General features: G+C 33.5%; 1 protein-coding gene across 1 annotated transcript; it reads left to right on the forward strand.

Annotated features, from left to right (window-relative positions):
- The first annotated feature begins 8,770 nt into the window (after positions 1–8,770).
- On the forward strand, positions 8,771–9,477 carry LOC143586674 (auxin-responsive protein SAUR76-like). The gene is made up of 2 exons (XM_077068158.1): positions 8,771–9,073; positions 9,379–9,477. Exons 1-2 carry the CDS (start codon positions 8,771–8,773, stop codon positions 9,475–9,477), a joined length of 402 nt encoding a protein of 133 aa, XP_076924273.1.
- The last annotated feature ends 5,692 nt before the right edge of the window (positions 9,478–15,169 follow it).

The following is a 15,169-nucleotide window of genomic DNA, read 5'->3' on the forward strand; positions in this document are numbered from 1 at the left end:
AAGTGGTAATTTGGATAAATAGATATCGCTAAACACATTAGCGACACCTAGCTATAAGGGGATGCCAAATAGTCTAGGATTTTATAGTTATCGTTAATTGCATTACGTTAACGACACCTTCCTATAAGGGGATGCCAAATAAAAGTGATAATTTGGCACTTTAGCGACACCTAGCAGTAATTTGGTAATTTGGCAATTTGGCACTTTAACGATAAATAAAAGTGGTAATTTAGATAAATAGATATCGCTAAACACATTAGCGACACCTAGCTATAAGGGGATGCCAAATAGTCTAGGATTTTATAGTTATCGTTAATTGCATTACGTTAACGACACCTTGCTATAAGGGGATGCCAAATAGTCTAGGATTTTATAGTTCCACCAACCAAAAGCGATAAACACATAGGCATATAAGCATAGAACACCAAATCGAGCAATTGTTTAGGTAAAGTATACAACTACGTTTGTGGTTTAAGATTCAAATATAAAGCATTTTGTTGAATAAGTATGAAATGTCACCCCCAAAATAAAAGATGGAAAATGGGGTATGAAGTACTCACCTTCAAGTGGTTAACTTGAAAGATGATAATTTGGAGATTTGTCGGAACGACGAGTTTAACGCATAATGCCTAAAAAGAAAAGAAGTCTTGAATTTAGAAAGGTTGTCTTGAAGGTCTTTAAACAAAAAAAATATTGAGAAATGTAAATAATTAAAGTTCAAGGTTTAAAATGTGACTATTTAAAAATTTATAATAATAACCCTTTAAAAATGTAAGTTTGCTCGAAACCGGGTTGAAGTATCTAACCTTAATATTTACTCAACCTATGTTAAGTAATAAGGTGGGTAAAATGCAAGAATGCAAATCCCTTTGGAATAAAGATACTAAAACGGGTTTTTTTATCGAGTGTTCGGGTTGTCGGTTCGGGTCTTGATAATTGGTCAAACCTAAAGTCAACTTTCTAAAATATTGAATGTTATGAGATAACTCAATAAAATTTAATAAGACTTAACCAAGTATGTAGTTCCATTGTTTTAGAACTAACAACGCACGTTAAGCGAGTGTTCGGTTTTGTCGGTCCAAACTTTGTTATGAGATCAAGTTGGATCCAACATTTCCAAGTACTTAAGAAAATATTTAAAAATCAATTTGTAACTATTTTTAAAGAAATATACAAGTCTTGATGGCTAAAAAAAAACACACTTGTGTGTCTTAAGCGAGCAAGAATCGGTTTGGTTCGGTTTCCATCTCACAACAAGTTCATAGATGGTTTCCACATGTCCAAACACTAAAGAACTTGTATAATAATGTACAAATAAAAAAATACCAAAAGTTAACAATAAAGTCTTTAAACAAAAGTTCGGTTTTCGATTCGGATCGTGTTTCGGGTTAAGACCGAGGTAAGATTCTACAAACCCATAACCATAGAATTTGTAAAAATGATTTTAGAAACTTAGATCTAACACTAAGTATGTTTAAACAAACAAAACTAGTAACAAAGTTCGATTTACGGTTTAGAGCTATTTACGGTTAAATCGAAGCATAGACTTTTAAAAACCCATAACCATGGAACTTGTAAACATGACCAACAAACTAAAATAAGCAAGATTAATTTGTATGAACAAGTTATATAGATGTATATATATCAAGGACACGAAGTCCTCCATGAAGCCTTGCCTTATGGGGTCCGAAACCTCACCGACCGGAATCGGAGAAGTAACTACCAAAGGTAAACAAGGGGTGTATATTATATATATGTTGCACAACCATAAACAAGTATTAATAAGGCTACATAAACTAATTAAGATGAAAGACCAAAATCCTTCAAGAACACTTAAGAAGATAACCTTGAATCTTTGATGTTTGGAGAGTTTTTTTTTTTTTTAGAGTTGTAGCAAGGGAAAATGAAGAGGAAAGGTGGTGTATATATAGGGTAATGTTGGTGGTCAAATATGGGTGTGAGACACAAGAGTTTTCATGCAAAATGGATCAAGACAAAAACACAAAACAACAAAAAAATAAATAAATAAATAAATAATAAATAAATAAATAAATAAAAATAAAAATAGGATATTTTCAAGACCCAACAAGTGTGAAACAATATTGTAACATAAATCCATCATTTTGATTATAACATAAGCTTCGGTTTACAAATCGGGTCGGTTTACATAATAAACAAATACAAAAGCGAATACAAACAAGACCCGAAATTGATGAATGTCACAAATAGGTCTTGACTTCCGGATCGTATTCTTCTTTTCAAATGCATTCATTTGATTAGTAGTCTTCTCTACATGACCAACACCATCAACATCTAGAGTTGGCCTAACATACTTAGTTTCCAACAAAGATAAACATTCTAGATCAAACATCCCAAGATGAGATCTGAATCTTTGACTCCATCTCTAGAAGTCATCAAGACTACTCGGTTTAGGAGTTTTAGCATGAGACCTAATCTCATTATCATAATTGAGCATCGTCTACATTTAGGCATTCTGAGAAGCAAGAGCATAATAGTTGGTCATGTTTGAAAGTTAAGGGTTTAAACAGTTAAGAATGAAAGCGTGAGGATAAAACTTGACAATTCTGAAAAGATTGTTTAACTAACGGATAATGAATGAGTGAAATAGTATAGCGAATGAATGGGCTCTTTAACGAATAGATAAAGTACGAAAGAATATGTTTTAGTGAATGAACAACAATAGCAAATGGCACTATTTAAAGCGAATGGAGATGAGTCAATGAAACAATTTGACGAATGGAAATTTAACGAATGAGTTTGATAAATAAGTGTATGATGAATGGTTTCTAAGCGAATGAAATTCTTTTAGCTAATGGGTTGTTAAAAATGGTTATAACAAACTCCAATAGAACTAGCGAATGAGCTCAAGAAACTAAAGAATGATCTCAAGAAATGAGCGAATGAACTCAAGTCATCAAACACAAACCCATAAACAAAATCACATCAATACCATTCCAAATCCATCCACAACTCATATATAACACATCAATACCAATTCGAACACAATTCATTATCAAACTTGTACCAAAATCAGTCAAAACGTGTCCAATTTTGACCAACAAAAGTCAAAACAATCCGTTCTAAACCACTGTTCACTCCCACCTAAACCAATTCACTCCCACCTAACAAAAGTCAAATCAAATGACTGAACTAAACTGAATCAATCTCAACACAATTAACATCAAATCGATCAATCTTTGATCCATAATCCAGACAATTATCAACTTAAATTGAACGAATCGATCCGAAAATAGTCCGTACTTGACCGTATAACAAATTCGATCCAAAAGCACCTTTATAAACCTAATTTAGTCCTTAAATTGACTAATCAGATCATTCTTTAGCTCTGATAGCACTTGAGAATGCATGAGATCATCACGATTCGAGCTTAACCGGATCTAGTCTTAGGATTATAGATAAATAGGATAGATTAGGTCATAGTGGGTGTTAGTGTGTGTTTTGAGAGTAAATTTGGGCAGAGTAACGAGACATATGTTCATAAAATACCAAATCGTTAATTAGAAGTTATGTTACAAAGTTTATATAGGTTTCATCCCATTCACTAAACATGCTTAAAGAATGGGACCTTATAAACTTAACTTCCTAAATGCTAACATCCTTAGACGCTAACATCCCTACAAACTTAACATCCCTATAAACTTAACATCACTAGACGCTAACATCCCTATAAACTTAACTTCCTATAGGCATGTTTATATAGACAATCTCTAGCGAATGGCCTTATAAACTTAACTTCCTATACGCTAACATCCCTAGCGTATGGGCATATCAAAATCGTCTCATTCGCTAAAATTCATTAGCAAATGAGCTTTACGTTAATGACAATTTAGTCCTTAGACTTATAATAAAAGACGAAAATGACTAAACAAAGACCGAGACGATAAATCATGTATCAACATATAGATATAAATTTATATAAAGATAGTTATTGTTTAAGTCTATATTTATTTAGTTAACTTGTTTTCTATTTACACGAGAATAACAGTTACTTCTATTTGGGTCTTTCACCTACTGATATCAAAAAGTCAGATAAATATTGGTTTTTCGAGGAGTGTGGGTTCATATCCATACTTATAAAAAAGTTAGAAATAAATTAGAGATTGCGTGACTTAAAAAAACATTTTAGGGATTTACCTTTTTAATACCGGTATTTGTCATAAGGATAAATTAACCAAAGGGCTTGCAGCCCAATTTAAGGTGATCTCTCAAACGGTAAGGGTTAAGTCCCATAATGAATAAAAATGGTGTAAAAAATTAACATAAGGATAAATAGACTAGTAACGATGATGAGATTAAATATGACGGAGAGAGCGGGGACCCCCATGTGTCGTGATGAGGCAAGGACAAAAATTTCGAACGTGCGCATTACCTTTATTATTATGGAAAATAAGTAAGGTGGAACGTGTTAGGGAAAACAATAGATATATATGAAAAAAGAATATCGACTTTTCTTACCAAAATGGGACTGTGTCCAAAAAATTTAGCCAGCTTTTTAATTGGTTGCTAAATTTTGGTATACGTTTTTAAGATGACGATTAAAAACAGTAGCAGACTAAATTGAGCCCCATTTTACTTTTCCCCATAACCCGTTATACGCGCATTACTTAAATTAGTTTTTTTCTCGGACCTTAAAGCATTCCCAGTTTATTACCTACCATCTATCTATTTATACAAATATCTATCATAAAATTATATGTGTTACTCTCTGAGTCTCTGTTTGCTCCTCACTCCCTCTCAAAACACTGGATTGCTTGATTTGTAATTTAAGAGTTCTCATACGTATGACCTGAATTCACAGGTATGGGTCTCACCAAACCAAATAGTCCTTAAATGGGTTATAGCATCTCATTTATTTGTAAAACATTTTCATAATGAAACAATAATTTTTGCGGGTCAAGGGTCTCACCAAACCCAGACAGCCCTTAAAAAGGTTATAACATCTCATTTATTCATGAAATAATATAATCATCAAACAATAATTGATGCGTGTCATGGGTCTCACTAAACCCGAATAGCCTTTAAACGGCTTATAGCATCTCATTTATTTGTGAAATCCTTTCATCATTAAATCGTAATTTAATTTCTGTCATCTCCGCTTCTCCATTGTCGTCTATCGTCTTCATCATCGGTTAATTTCCGATTACCACCCACCATCGTCAACCTTCCCTCCCATGTATCAACCACCATTGTCACCCACATCAACCTCCTCTTTTTCATAAGACAAATATTTGTGTTCATGTTTGTTCGTTTTAAATAAATCAACATGTTCATGTTTGTTTATGTTCGTTCGTTAAAAATCTAAAAAACCTACACATCTCAATTGAAAGAGGCCAAACGTTAAAAGTTTTAGTGAACATAACAACCTAATATATACGTATTAAATCAAAACAAAACTATGTTAAAAAAATAAAATAAATCATTACAAAATATAAAATAACAACACGATTAAAACAAAAACATAATTTAATCACGATAACACAGAGGACTCAAACTAATATTTATATAACTACATTAAAAATAATTACATTTTCTATACTTTTCAATTGAATAATACATGTTTATACATTAATCATTATATTTTCTCCCCCTCTACTCACTGTCACTTTAAAAAATATATTAAAAAATTATACAATGTAAACAGTAAAAACTCAAATTGAACTTTCTTACGTAGCATATTCCCTCTCCTCTACTCACAATCACTTATAATCATACCATATAATTTATAAAACTCACTCACATATTTATAATGAACGAGTTGAGAATGCTGTTATTAATTAGTATAGGTTTAAGTGGATGTTAACAAACTCACTCTATTCCTTCCCCCGATCTTCCGATCGAGAGTTTTATTCACTAGTCGTCTCGTTAAAAGATAGAGATCACCAATAGAACATCTCAATGTACAAAGGTGGTGATCACCTTCTTAAATACAGTATAACAAAATAGTGTATCTTTGCAAGTCTTAGCTAAACAATGGTATTGAGAACCTTCTTCAACGTACAATGTTAAGATGTCATGTCTTTACAATTCTTCATTAACAAAGGTAGTGAGTACCTTTTTCACCAGCCACATCAAGTTGTCTTTCTTCTTCTTATACTGTTAATTCTCGTAAACTTTTTAACCGGAAGCATAAAAAATGTACATTTAAAAGTTTTGTCCCACTGGTTTTCCTGATGATGTGTATGAGATAACATGACTGATCCACTAATATTACTTTATTGCTCTACGTCTTGATTTACTAATTTATCAACATCCTCACTCGGGGTAAAAAGAAAAAAGTATCCTGAAATACGTTGTCAATCCTAAAGTATGCTAATAAGGGTGCTCGGGCGTCTTCGACATAGGCAATCAATTTAGTCAGTTTACTCAACAACACCGTTGCCGAGAACTCGAAGGAGGGATTCTACTTGTGAAATCGGTTTAGTGGAACCAAATTGAATTGGATCATGATAGATGGTCGGTTTGCTCAACTTACTCCCGTAATACATTTGGATAGTACATTCGACTTATGAGATCGGTTAGGTGGTACATGAATTTGTTCAAATACTATCCAATTACTATCTTTTATCTTAATTTTTAGTACAAATAGTTATTTATTATGTTATTTTCTATTTTAGGTATATTTTGACCTTCAAGAAAGAAACGATCTGATACACGAAGAAAAACGAATAAAACTGAAGAATTGTGTATAAGAATTATAATGCATAGGCCGTGCTTGATTAAACACGCCCCCATTATCACATTTTTATGTAAAGACAAAATGTGATGACGAAAAAATGGGTCTGTGCTTGACCAACACACCCCCGTCGTCACCTTTCTTGCCTGAATACAAAAATATAAGAAATAGGAACTCAAAACACGCCCTCGTGTCCCATCAAACACGCCCCAGTGCTCAGAAGGTGCCAGTATTTCCTGACATGCATTTAGCACATATGCACACGTGGACGCGGGGTCGTGCCAACCACGCACGGGTCGTGTCTGGCCTCCTTGCCAGCCTATAAAAGATTTCATGTTTTATTGCTTAGGGGCTAGATAGTCTTTTGTATGAGTTTCTCACATAAAAACACACACTTTACTCTCAATTTAAATATCGAAGAAGGTGTTTGAAGGCTTGGAAGCATCCATAATACAGAAGAGAAGATATATCACTAATTATGGTTAGATTGTCATAATTTAATCATATATCTTTCATCATCTTCTTCTTTTGTATGTATTACTATGTTCTTCATAAGCTAAGCTTTCAATTACCATCTTAATTTATGATGAAGCTTAACTTGATTTGATGATTATAATGAAAATGTGGTTCTAGTTCTTGAAGTAGCGGTTATTAACTTGTTTAGATAATTATCTTTTGATGAGATGTCTTTTAATATCTTAATTAACTAGTTCTAAGTAGATGATTGATATCTTTATCACAAACTTCAATCTATATCAATCACCCATATATTATTCATGTTCTTTTGTAACTAAGTTTGATTGAAGATAACTTGGAACATTTCATAAAAAATACATCTCATTGTGTGAATTTGAAAAATGCAACACTTGCTACAATTAATCAATCTACTTATAATCCTCTAAAATATTATTAAAGTCCAATTGATTAGGTTATTATGCTAGTTTGAGAAATTATATGTTGAAGAATGTATGCAAATAACCGACACAAAACCAATAATTGGCGGATTACATGTGTAATCTTTTCCTGTTGTTGTTAGACATGATTTTTAAAGTTTTAAAATAAAGTCTAATCCTTTTATACTTCATGATAGGGGTGAGCAAGAAACCGAATTAACGGAACCGAAATCGAAAAAAACCGATCAGTTTGTGTATTTGAAAAACCGACTTTTCAGTTTCGGTTTCGTTTCACCTAAAAACCGAAACGAACCGAACCGTGCTCAGCCCTACTTCATGAACTAGCTCGCTTACATTTAAAATGACATTTTGGTGATTAAAATGAAGTTATGCATACTACATTCCAAAATGCTATGAGAATAGTTTTGATGTTTTGCTTAAAGTTAAGGAATTATTCGATCTTTCTACAAGCGAGTTTCACCACATATTTAAACAAATAGTCGCCAACAAGAGTTAAGTGAATTCTAAATTAAGGTGGTAGCCTTTATATACTGTTTAACTCGTTCGAAGTTATCTCAATTGCTTAATTTTATTTAAAAACAAACAAAAATTTAGTTTAAAACAAACCTTTCAAGATTATTATTCTCGGTTAATTTAATTACAAAGATTTAGTATTGAAAACATCTTGTGTTTTTGGATCGATACTTGATTCTTCCCAATAACATCCTATATATACGATAGGTACAAACTTTATGTAATTTAGTTTAATAAAAATCATTTTTATAAATTTAAAACCCAAAACGAACTTGTAGGAAAAACAATCAACATGTTATGCACATTCATGCATGACATCACCCTCCGATACTAATGACTAATTAAGCAAAAGCTCATTAACAAGTACTTTTTTCAGTTTACAGGTTATCTTACCGTAATAAAAATCATGTCGGTTGAGAAAGTACACTCAAATCCAAACCAACTTAAATTAAACCCACCAATAAACAAAAACATAAAAGCATTAACTTTCATTTAACACATGGGCCCACCAACTACCCAAATCGCACCCCCCATCATTCCCCTATTTACACAATCCATCCTCCCTTAATAATTTATTATTTACCACTATATATACTTCCACTCATCTTCAGAAGCCCTTACATCAACCATGAAGAAGATAAACATAATTCTACGTAAATGTAAGACACTATCAAAACAGTTATCCTCTAGAAGCCTCGGATCTAACTCCGCAAGACACCACCGCGGCGCCGGAATCATCTGGAACACAAACGCTGTGTCGGTTGTAGACGCCGACGAAGACGAGCCGCAAGAGCTCGTGTTCGTCGGCAGCACGAGGAAACGGTATGTGATCAGCTCAAAGTATTTGAACCATCCACTTGTGAATGCATTAATGGAGAAGCCAAAGAAAACTGGGGATCATGACGTGTCAGTTATTAACTGTGAGGTTGCGGTTTTTTTTTTTAATGTTTTTTTTAACAACTAATTTGGATCACTCACGGACCACTGGAGTGTCATTATGTCACCAGTGGCACCACGCGATCATATCCACCATCAAGCCACCAATTCAGGAGGAAACTCAATATTTGAGAAAACCCCCTGTTGTGAGATTCAAGCCCAGGACCTTATGGTCACTAAATCTTTTCCCACCATCAAGATATCATTGGATCAGAAATCCTTTGATTTGTTGTTTTTTTTTAATGTTAAATGTTACTTTTACTTTACATTAATAATTGTAAATTGTTTTTTTTTCCTTAGGTTGTACTTTTTGATCACTTGTTGTGGATGCTTGAGAACGCGGATTTTAACGACGGTTCGGATTGTTTTGATGAGTTGGTTGATTTGTACTCGTCTTGAAAATTTAGAGTTTGGAATGTAGAATAATTGAATTGGTGCATCCATCTCAACAGTTGTGATGATTTATTGCATGATTTATTAGGTTAATTTGTTGTTGCCATCACCACTTTGGTGGGATGGTAAAGGCTTTGGCCTTTTGGTGAGAGGTCCAGGGTTCGATTTCTGGCATTGGCGGTATAATGCAAATAGTAGGAGGAAAGCTTGTATGTTCAAAAAAAAAAAAAAAGGTTAATTTGTTGTTTGTATAATTGTAAATGTAGTTTACTCCTATTTGTTTACCAAATCTATATTTATATTAAATAAAATTTGAATATTTGTTGGTTGATTTTTATGGCTGAAATTCACTTGGGTCCACCACTATGAAACAGTTGAATGAACAGGAATAGCAGTCGACTGAAAAGAAGCAATTTGCTAGATTTGGGATGATTCTTAATAGGGTTTTGGATAGGGTGAACATTATTTCCATTTTTGGTCAACACAAATTGAGTTTGGGTTTTTGAGTTATGTTCAAAGAGAATATAACATGAACAACAAAAATATTAATAATGGTTCTTGTTTTCTTTTAACGGGAACTCCCATAGTGTCTGACGTCTGACTTTAGTCTTAAAATAAGGTAGGTTTTTTTTTTTTTTTTGACAATTACAAGATTTCAATCCACTCCCTCTTGATTTTCGGTTTGTTTTTGGGTTTCACTGGAAAATCCAAACCGAATGAACTAAAAATGAAGCGTAAACACTCCTAGTTCAGAGTCATACAGGAATGTCTGCGTAAACACTAGACACTGTGCGACATTTGGTGCTTTCCAGTCTCTGAGCCCTGCCTTCTACAGAGTCGTTTCCAAGATCAGCATGTTGTTAAACAGGAAAATAAATTTAGGATTCACTTTAGGCTCTAGAAAAGATTGAGATCGAGCTAATACTTTCAAGAGCTAATGGTTGTTGGAACCTGGTCTTAAAGAAAACGAGTGAACATGATATGTGAACAATTAAGATATGTTTTAAACACTCATTGTTATTATATAAATTTTATCAATAATTGTGATTATTATAAACAATATTTCATACCGCCATGCAACCTGTGACATCTCTCGATTTTGGGTCAAATTGTATTTATTTTGTATTTGTTTTTATGTTGTAAACCGACCCGATTTATATCCCGAACATTTCAAATATATAAAATATTGGATTTTATGTTACTAAAACATTCCCGCTTGTCTAATTTGAAAAACCCCTTTTACGGATTCAAAAACGGACTTAAAATGCTCAAGATACATAAAAAACGAACTTTTTAACGCGAACCGACGTGCTGACCAGCAGCAGATCAACAGCAGACCAGCGCCATCTTTTTTTTTTTTTGTTGTTTTGTGACTTGTCTTGACCCCTCTTGTATGCAAACCTTGATATCACATCCCATGTTTGACCATTTCTACCCACCCTATATATACACCCCTATCCCCTTCATTAATCCTTGCTCATTCATCTCTTTCTCTTCCAAATTCTCAAGCATTCAAAGGTGTTCTTCATATTTTTTTGACCATAGTCTTACATTATAATCAACTTGTTAACACTTATTTATACTTGAAGATTGTTATACAACATATATATAATAGCACCCTTTGTACCTTCGGTGGGCATTTCTCCGGTCTCGGTCGGTTAAGTGTCCGGCCCATAAGACAAAGCTACATGGAGGACTCGTAGTAGTCTTTGATTATATATATTTTCCGCATCTAACCATCAAACTTGTTATACTTGTTTAACTTCTGCTTATCTTAGTTCTATTTTACATTTTGAGTTCCATGGTTATGGGTTTGTAGAGACTAGCCTCAAATTATTCCGTAAATAGCTCCAAACCGAAAGCCGAACTCTTGTTTACTAGTTTGTTTAAATAGTTGTATAAACATGTTTTATGTAAGATTTGAGTTTCTAAAAACCATTTTAATTAGTTCCATGGTTATGGGTTTGTAGAATCTAACCTCGGTCTTATCCCGAAACAAGATCCGAACCGAAAACCGAACTTTCGTTTAAAGACTTTGTTGTTGACTTTTTGTATGTAAGACTTTGGTATTATTATTTATAAATTATTTTACAAGTTCTATGATGTTTGGACATGTGGTAACCATTCTTGGCCTTATTCCAAGATAAAACCGAACCAAACCGAACTAAACCAAATTTACTCGCTTAAGACACACAAGCGTGTTTTTAACCATTAAAGCTTATATACTTCTTTAAAAATACTTTATAAACTGATTTTAATTATTTTCACAAAGTACTCGGAATGTTGAATCCAACTTGATCCTATAACAAAGTTTGGACCGACTAAACCGAACACTCGCTTAACGGACGTTGTTAGTTCTAAAACAATAAGAACTACATACTTGGTTAAGTCTCTTTAAGATTTATTGAGTTATCTCATACATTTATTATTTTGGGAAAGTTGACTTTGGGTTTGGTCAACTCACCAAGACCCGAACCGACTACCCAAACACTCGTTAAAACCCGTTTTAGTATCTATATTATAAAGGGACTTGCTTTCTTGCATTTTTACCCACCTTATTACTTGACATAGGTTGAGTAAAATTAAGGGCTAGATACTTTAACCCGGTTTCGAGCAAACTTACATTTTTAAAGGACTATTATTATAATTTCTTAAAAATTTACATTTTAAACATTAAACTTTAAATTGTTTACATTTCTTATCATTTATTTTCGTTTAAAGACTTCCAAGACAACTTTTCTAATACAAGACTTCTTCTCCTTTAGGCTTCGTTTGTTAAACTCATTGTTCCGGTTAATCTCCAAATCATCAAATCTTTCAAGTTTATTACTTGAACGTGAGTACTTTCATCCCCCGTTTTCACTCTTTTATATTTTGGGGGTGACATTGCAAACTTATTCAAATCGAAATGATTTATACTTGAGTCTTAAACCACAAACTTTATTGTATACTTTACTTAAATAAATGCTCGATTTGGTGTTATATGCTTAAGTGCTAATGTGTTTACCGCTTTTGGATGGTTGATTCATAAATCCGAGTATATCTGGCATCCCCTTATAGAAAGGTATCGTTAATGTATTCTTATTAACGATTTCATACAAAATCCGAGTATATTTGGCATCCCCTTATAGAAAGGTGTCGTTAATGTATTCTTATTAACGATTTTCATTTATCTAAATTGTTGCTATTATTTATTGTTTTGTATACAAGTTGTGGAATTTCATATTATATATCTATTGTTCAAAAACTATGAAATTGCTCACCAACCTTTGTGTTGACAAAATCTATTTATGCAATGTTACAGGTTTGACTTTAGGTTGACTCGAGGACTTGAAGAAAAAACGTTATCGAGACTATTAGGATATTAGCAAAACAAACAATATATGATTTACTATGATTTGAATTCAGTTATTATATGAACAAGTTATGTGACTCTTTGTGTTTTTATGAATTTAAATGAGTTGATTAAATATTGTCACTTAATAGTGTCGTGTGCGATGAACAATCGGTTGCGCCCCGACGTTTCCGTCAAGGTCGGGGTGTGACACAACCCTAGCCATCTCAAGCCATGACTTGCTTCTTTCATTATGGAGGAGGAGAAGTAGGAGGAGGGTCGGCGACCTCTATATGCCAAATGTCGTTTTCCCTCCTACAAAGCTCATCGGTTTAATCTTATCGTGGCGTATGAAATTCTCAACAGCTTGGCGTGGTTGGGTTCTCCACTTGTTATAAATATTAAACGTATGATTGTTGAATAAAAAGTTATAGTATGTTTAAGTTATTGAAAAGATTAGATTACGCATTAGTCCAGGTGGTTTGACATGCTTAAAATTTCCATATGAAAAGAATTCTTTTCACACGTTATGTCCTAGTTAATGTTTAAATTTTATAGCCCTTTATAAGTTGTTGGTGCTAACAACATTCATTTAATAAAAAATATAAATGGATGGACGTAACCGGAAAAACATAAACAGACGTAATCTGACGAAGGTAAACGAGCACATTAACGAATGTTCACGAATACTATTGAACGAAAGTGGCCTCTATCCATGTTCATTCATTAAGTTTGCCGAACAGAATTTTTTTTTGTTCGTGTCCAGTTCATTTGTTAAACGAACGATCATAAACGAACTTTCCGCCGAAATGTATGGTGGATGTCCGGTTCATTTACAGCCTATTCACAACAGCAATGGACCATGTCGCGACACTAGGAACCTTTTTCTTATAGGGGCTTATTTATGTTTAAGTTTTAGTGCCGATATCGTAACAAGCTTAACCCATAACAACTGAACGTCTGAACGTTACATTAATGCATCGTCACAAGGCGCCAGATACAAAACTAGTCGCTTTTAAATATATATCCATCTCATACTTTTCTAAATAATAATGTTTTATGTCTACCATGTTAATATTGATATTTAATACTGGATCGATGCTTTTGTTTCGGCCATGGCCCGATCTATGTACGATCACTGTCTTATCATGCTTATATTTGGGCCAGCTTGTTTTAGTAATCAATGAAGCCGCACTAGTCTGTTCAAAGTGCTCGCATTGGTGAGGCCTGGTTTGAGAAGTTGTCTATACAAATGCTTTTAAAGTGGGTCCACGAATTAAAATATTTTAAAGGAATACTGGTTTCAAAAAATTTCAATTACGTCATATCGAGTATTGGCAAATAACAGTTCCAACTTAACACTTGGCTGGTGACGTTACCAACTAAAGAAACAGTCTTAACTCCGTCTGTCAAAAAAGATCTTAGGTGGCATAAAAGTGGGCCCAATACTCACCCTTCTTCTTCATCCCTTACCCACCACCATCATCAACAGTCGCCACCTGCCACCACCACCCACTAGTGATCGGGAGCTGCTTATTCTCGTCGTTGGCGCCTCGTCTAAACCCTCAACGTTTTCTAATTCGTCGTCACATAAGCCCTGCTGTGAGGTATTCATGTTCCACATCATGAGTTTGTTTGATTTCATTGATTAATTGAGGTTTTTGTTCGATTGTATTGATTGAGTCCTGCTATGGTTTTGGATTGGGGATTTAATCTGCCACGTTTTATATTGGTTCAATCGATGTTTAACATGATTGACTCCGCTGCATAGCACCACTACTGTCAATAGGGCATAGTTGAGATTATTTAGAACCAATTTTCCTACTTTAAAAATCTATTTTAACTAAAATAAAACACGTTGTAGAACAATATAAACAACTTTGAAAATCCAATTTAACCGGTCTTACCCATAATCATAAGGATAACAAGTTGCTCATGGTTGGGTTGTGGTCCGATATGATTATAAAAACAATAGTTTATGAAATTTGAAGGCGGTCGTTGCTTTATCCCTGAATCATAATTTCAATGAAACAAAATAAGATGGTAATGTGACCAAGGTTGATACATTGGGTGTAGAATTATGAAAACACAACTAAGATGAGTTAATTTTGAATGTTTTCTTTTAAGTTTTGTTATAATTATCTTAATTTAGAGTAATATAAGTGCAGTGTCATTGTGGTGTATAGCGCTTGCATTGAAGATTTTGGGAAGTACATGGTATGACATTCGTCAATTTCGGGTCTTGTTTGTGTTCGTTTTTGTATTTGTTTATTATGTAAACCGACCCGATTTGTAAACCGAAGCTTATGTTATAATCAAAATGATGGATTTATGTTACAATATTGTTTCACACTTGTTGGGTCT

This window comes from Bidens hawaiensis, unplaced genomic scaffold (genome assembly GCF_021521415.1).
Source record: "Bidens hawaiensis isolate Kalapana, Puna unplaced genomic scaffold, B.hawaiensis_p1.1 tig00034763_1, whole genome shotgun sequence".
Lineage (NCBI taxonomy): Eukaryota > Viridiplantae > Streptophyta > Magnoliopsida > Asterales > Asteraceae > Bidens > Bidens hawaiensis.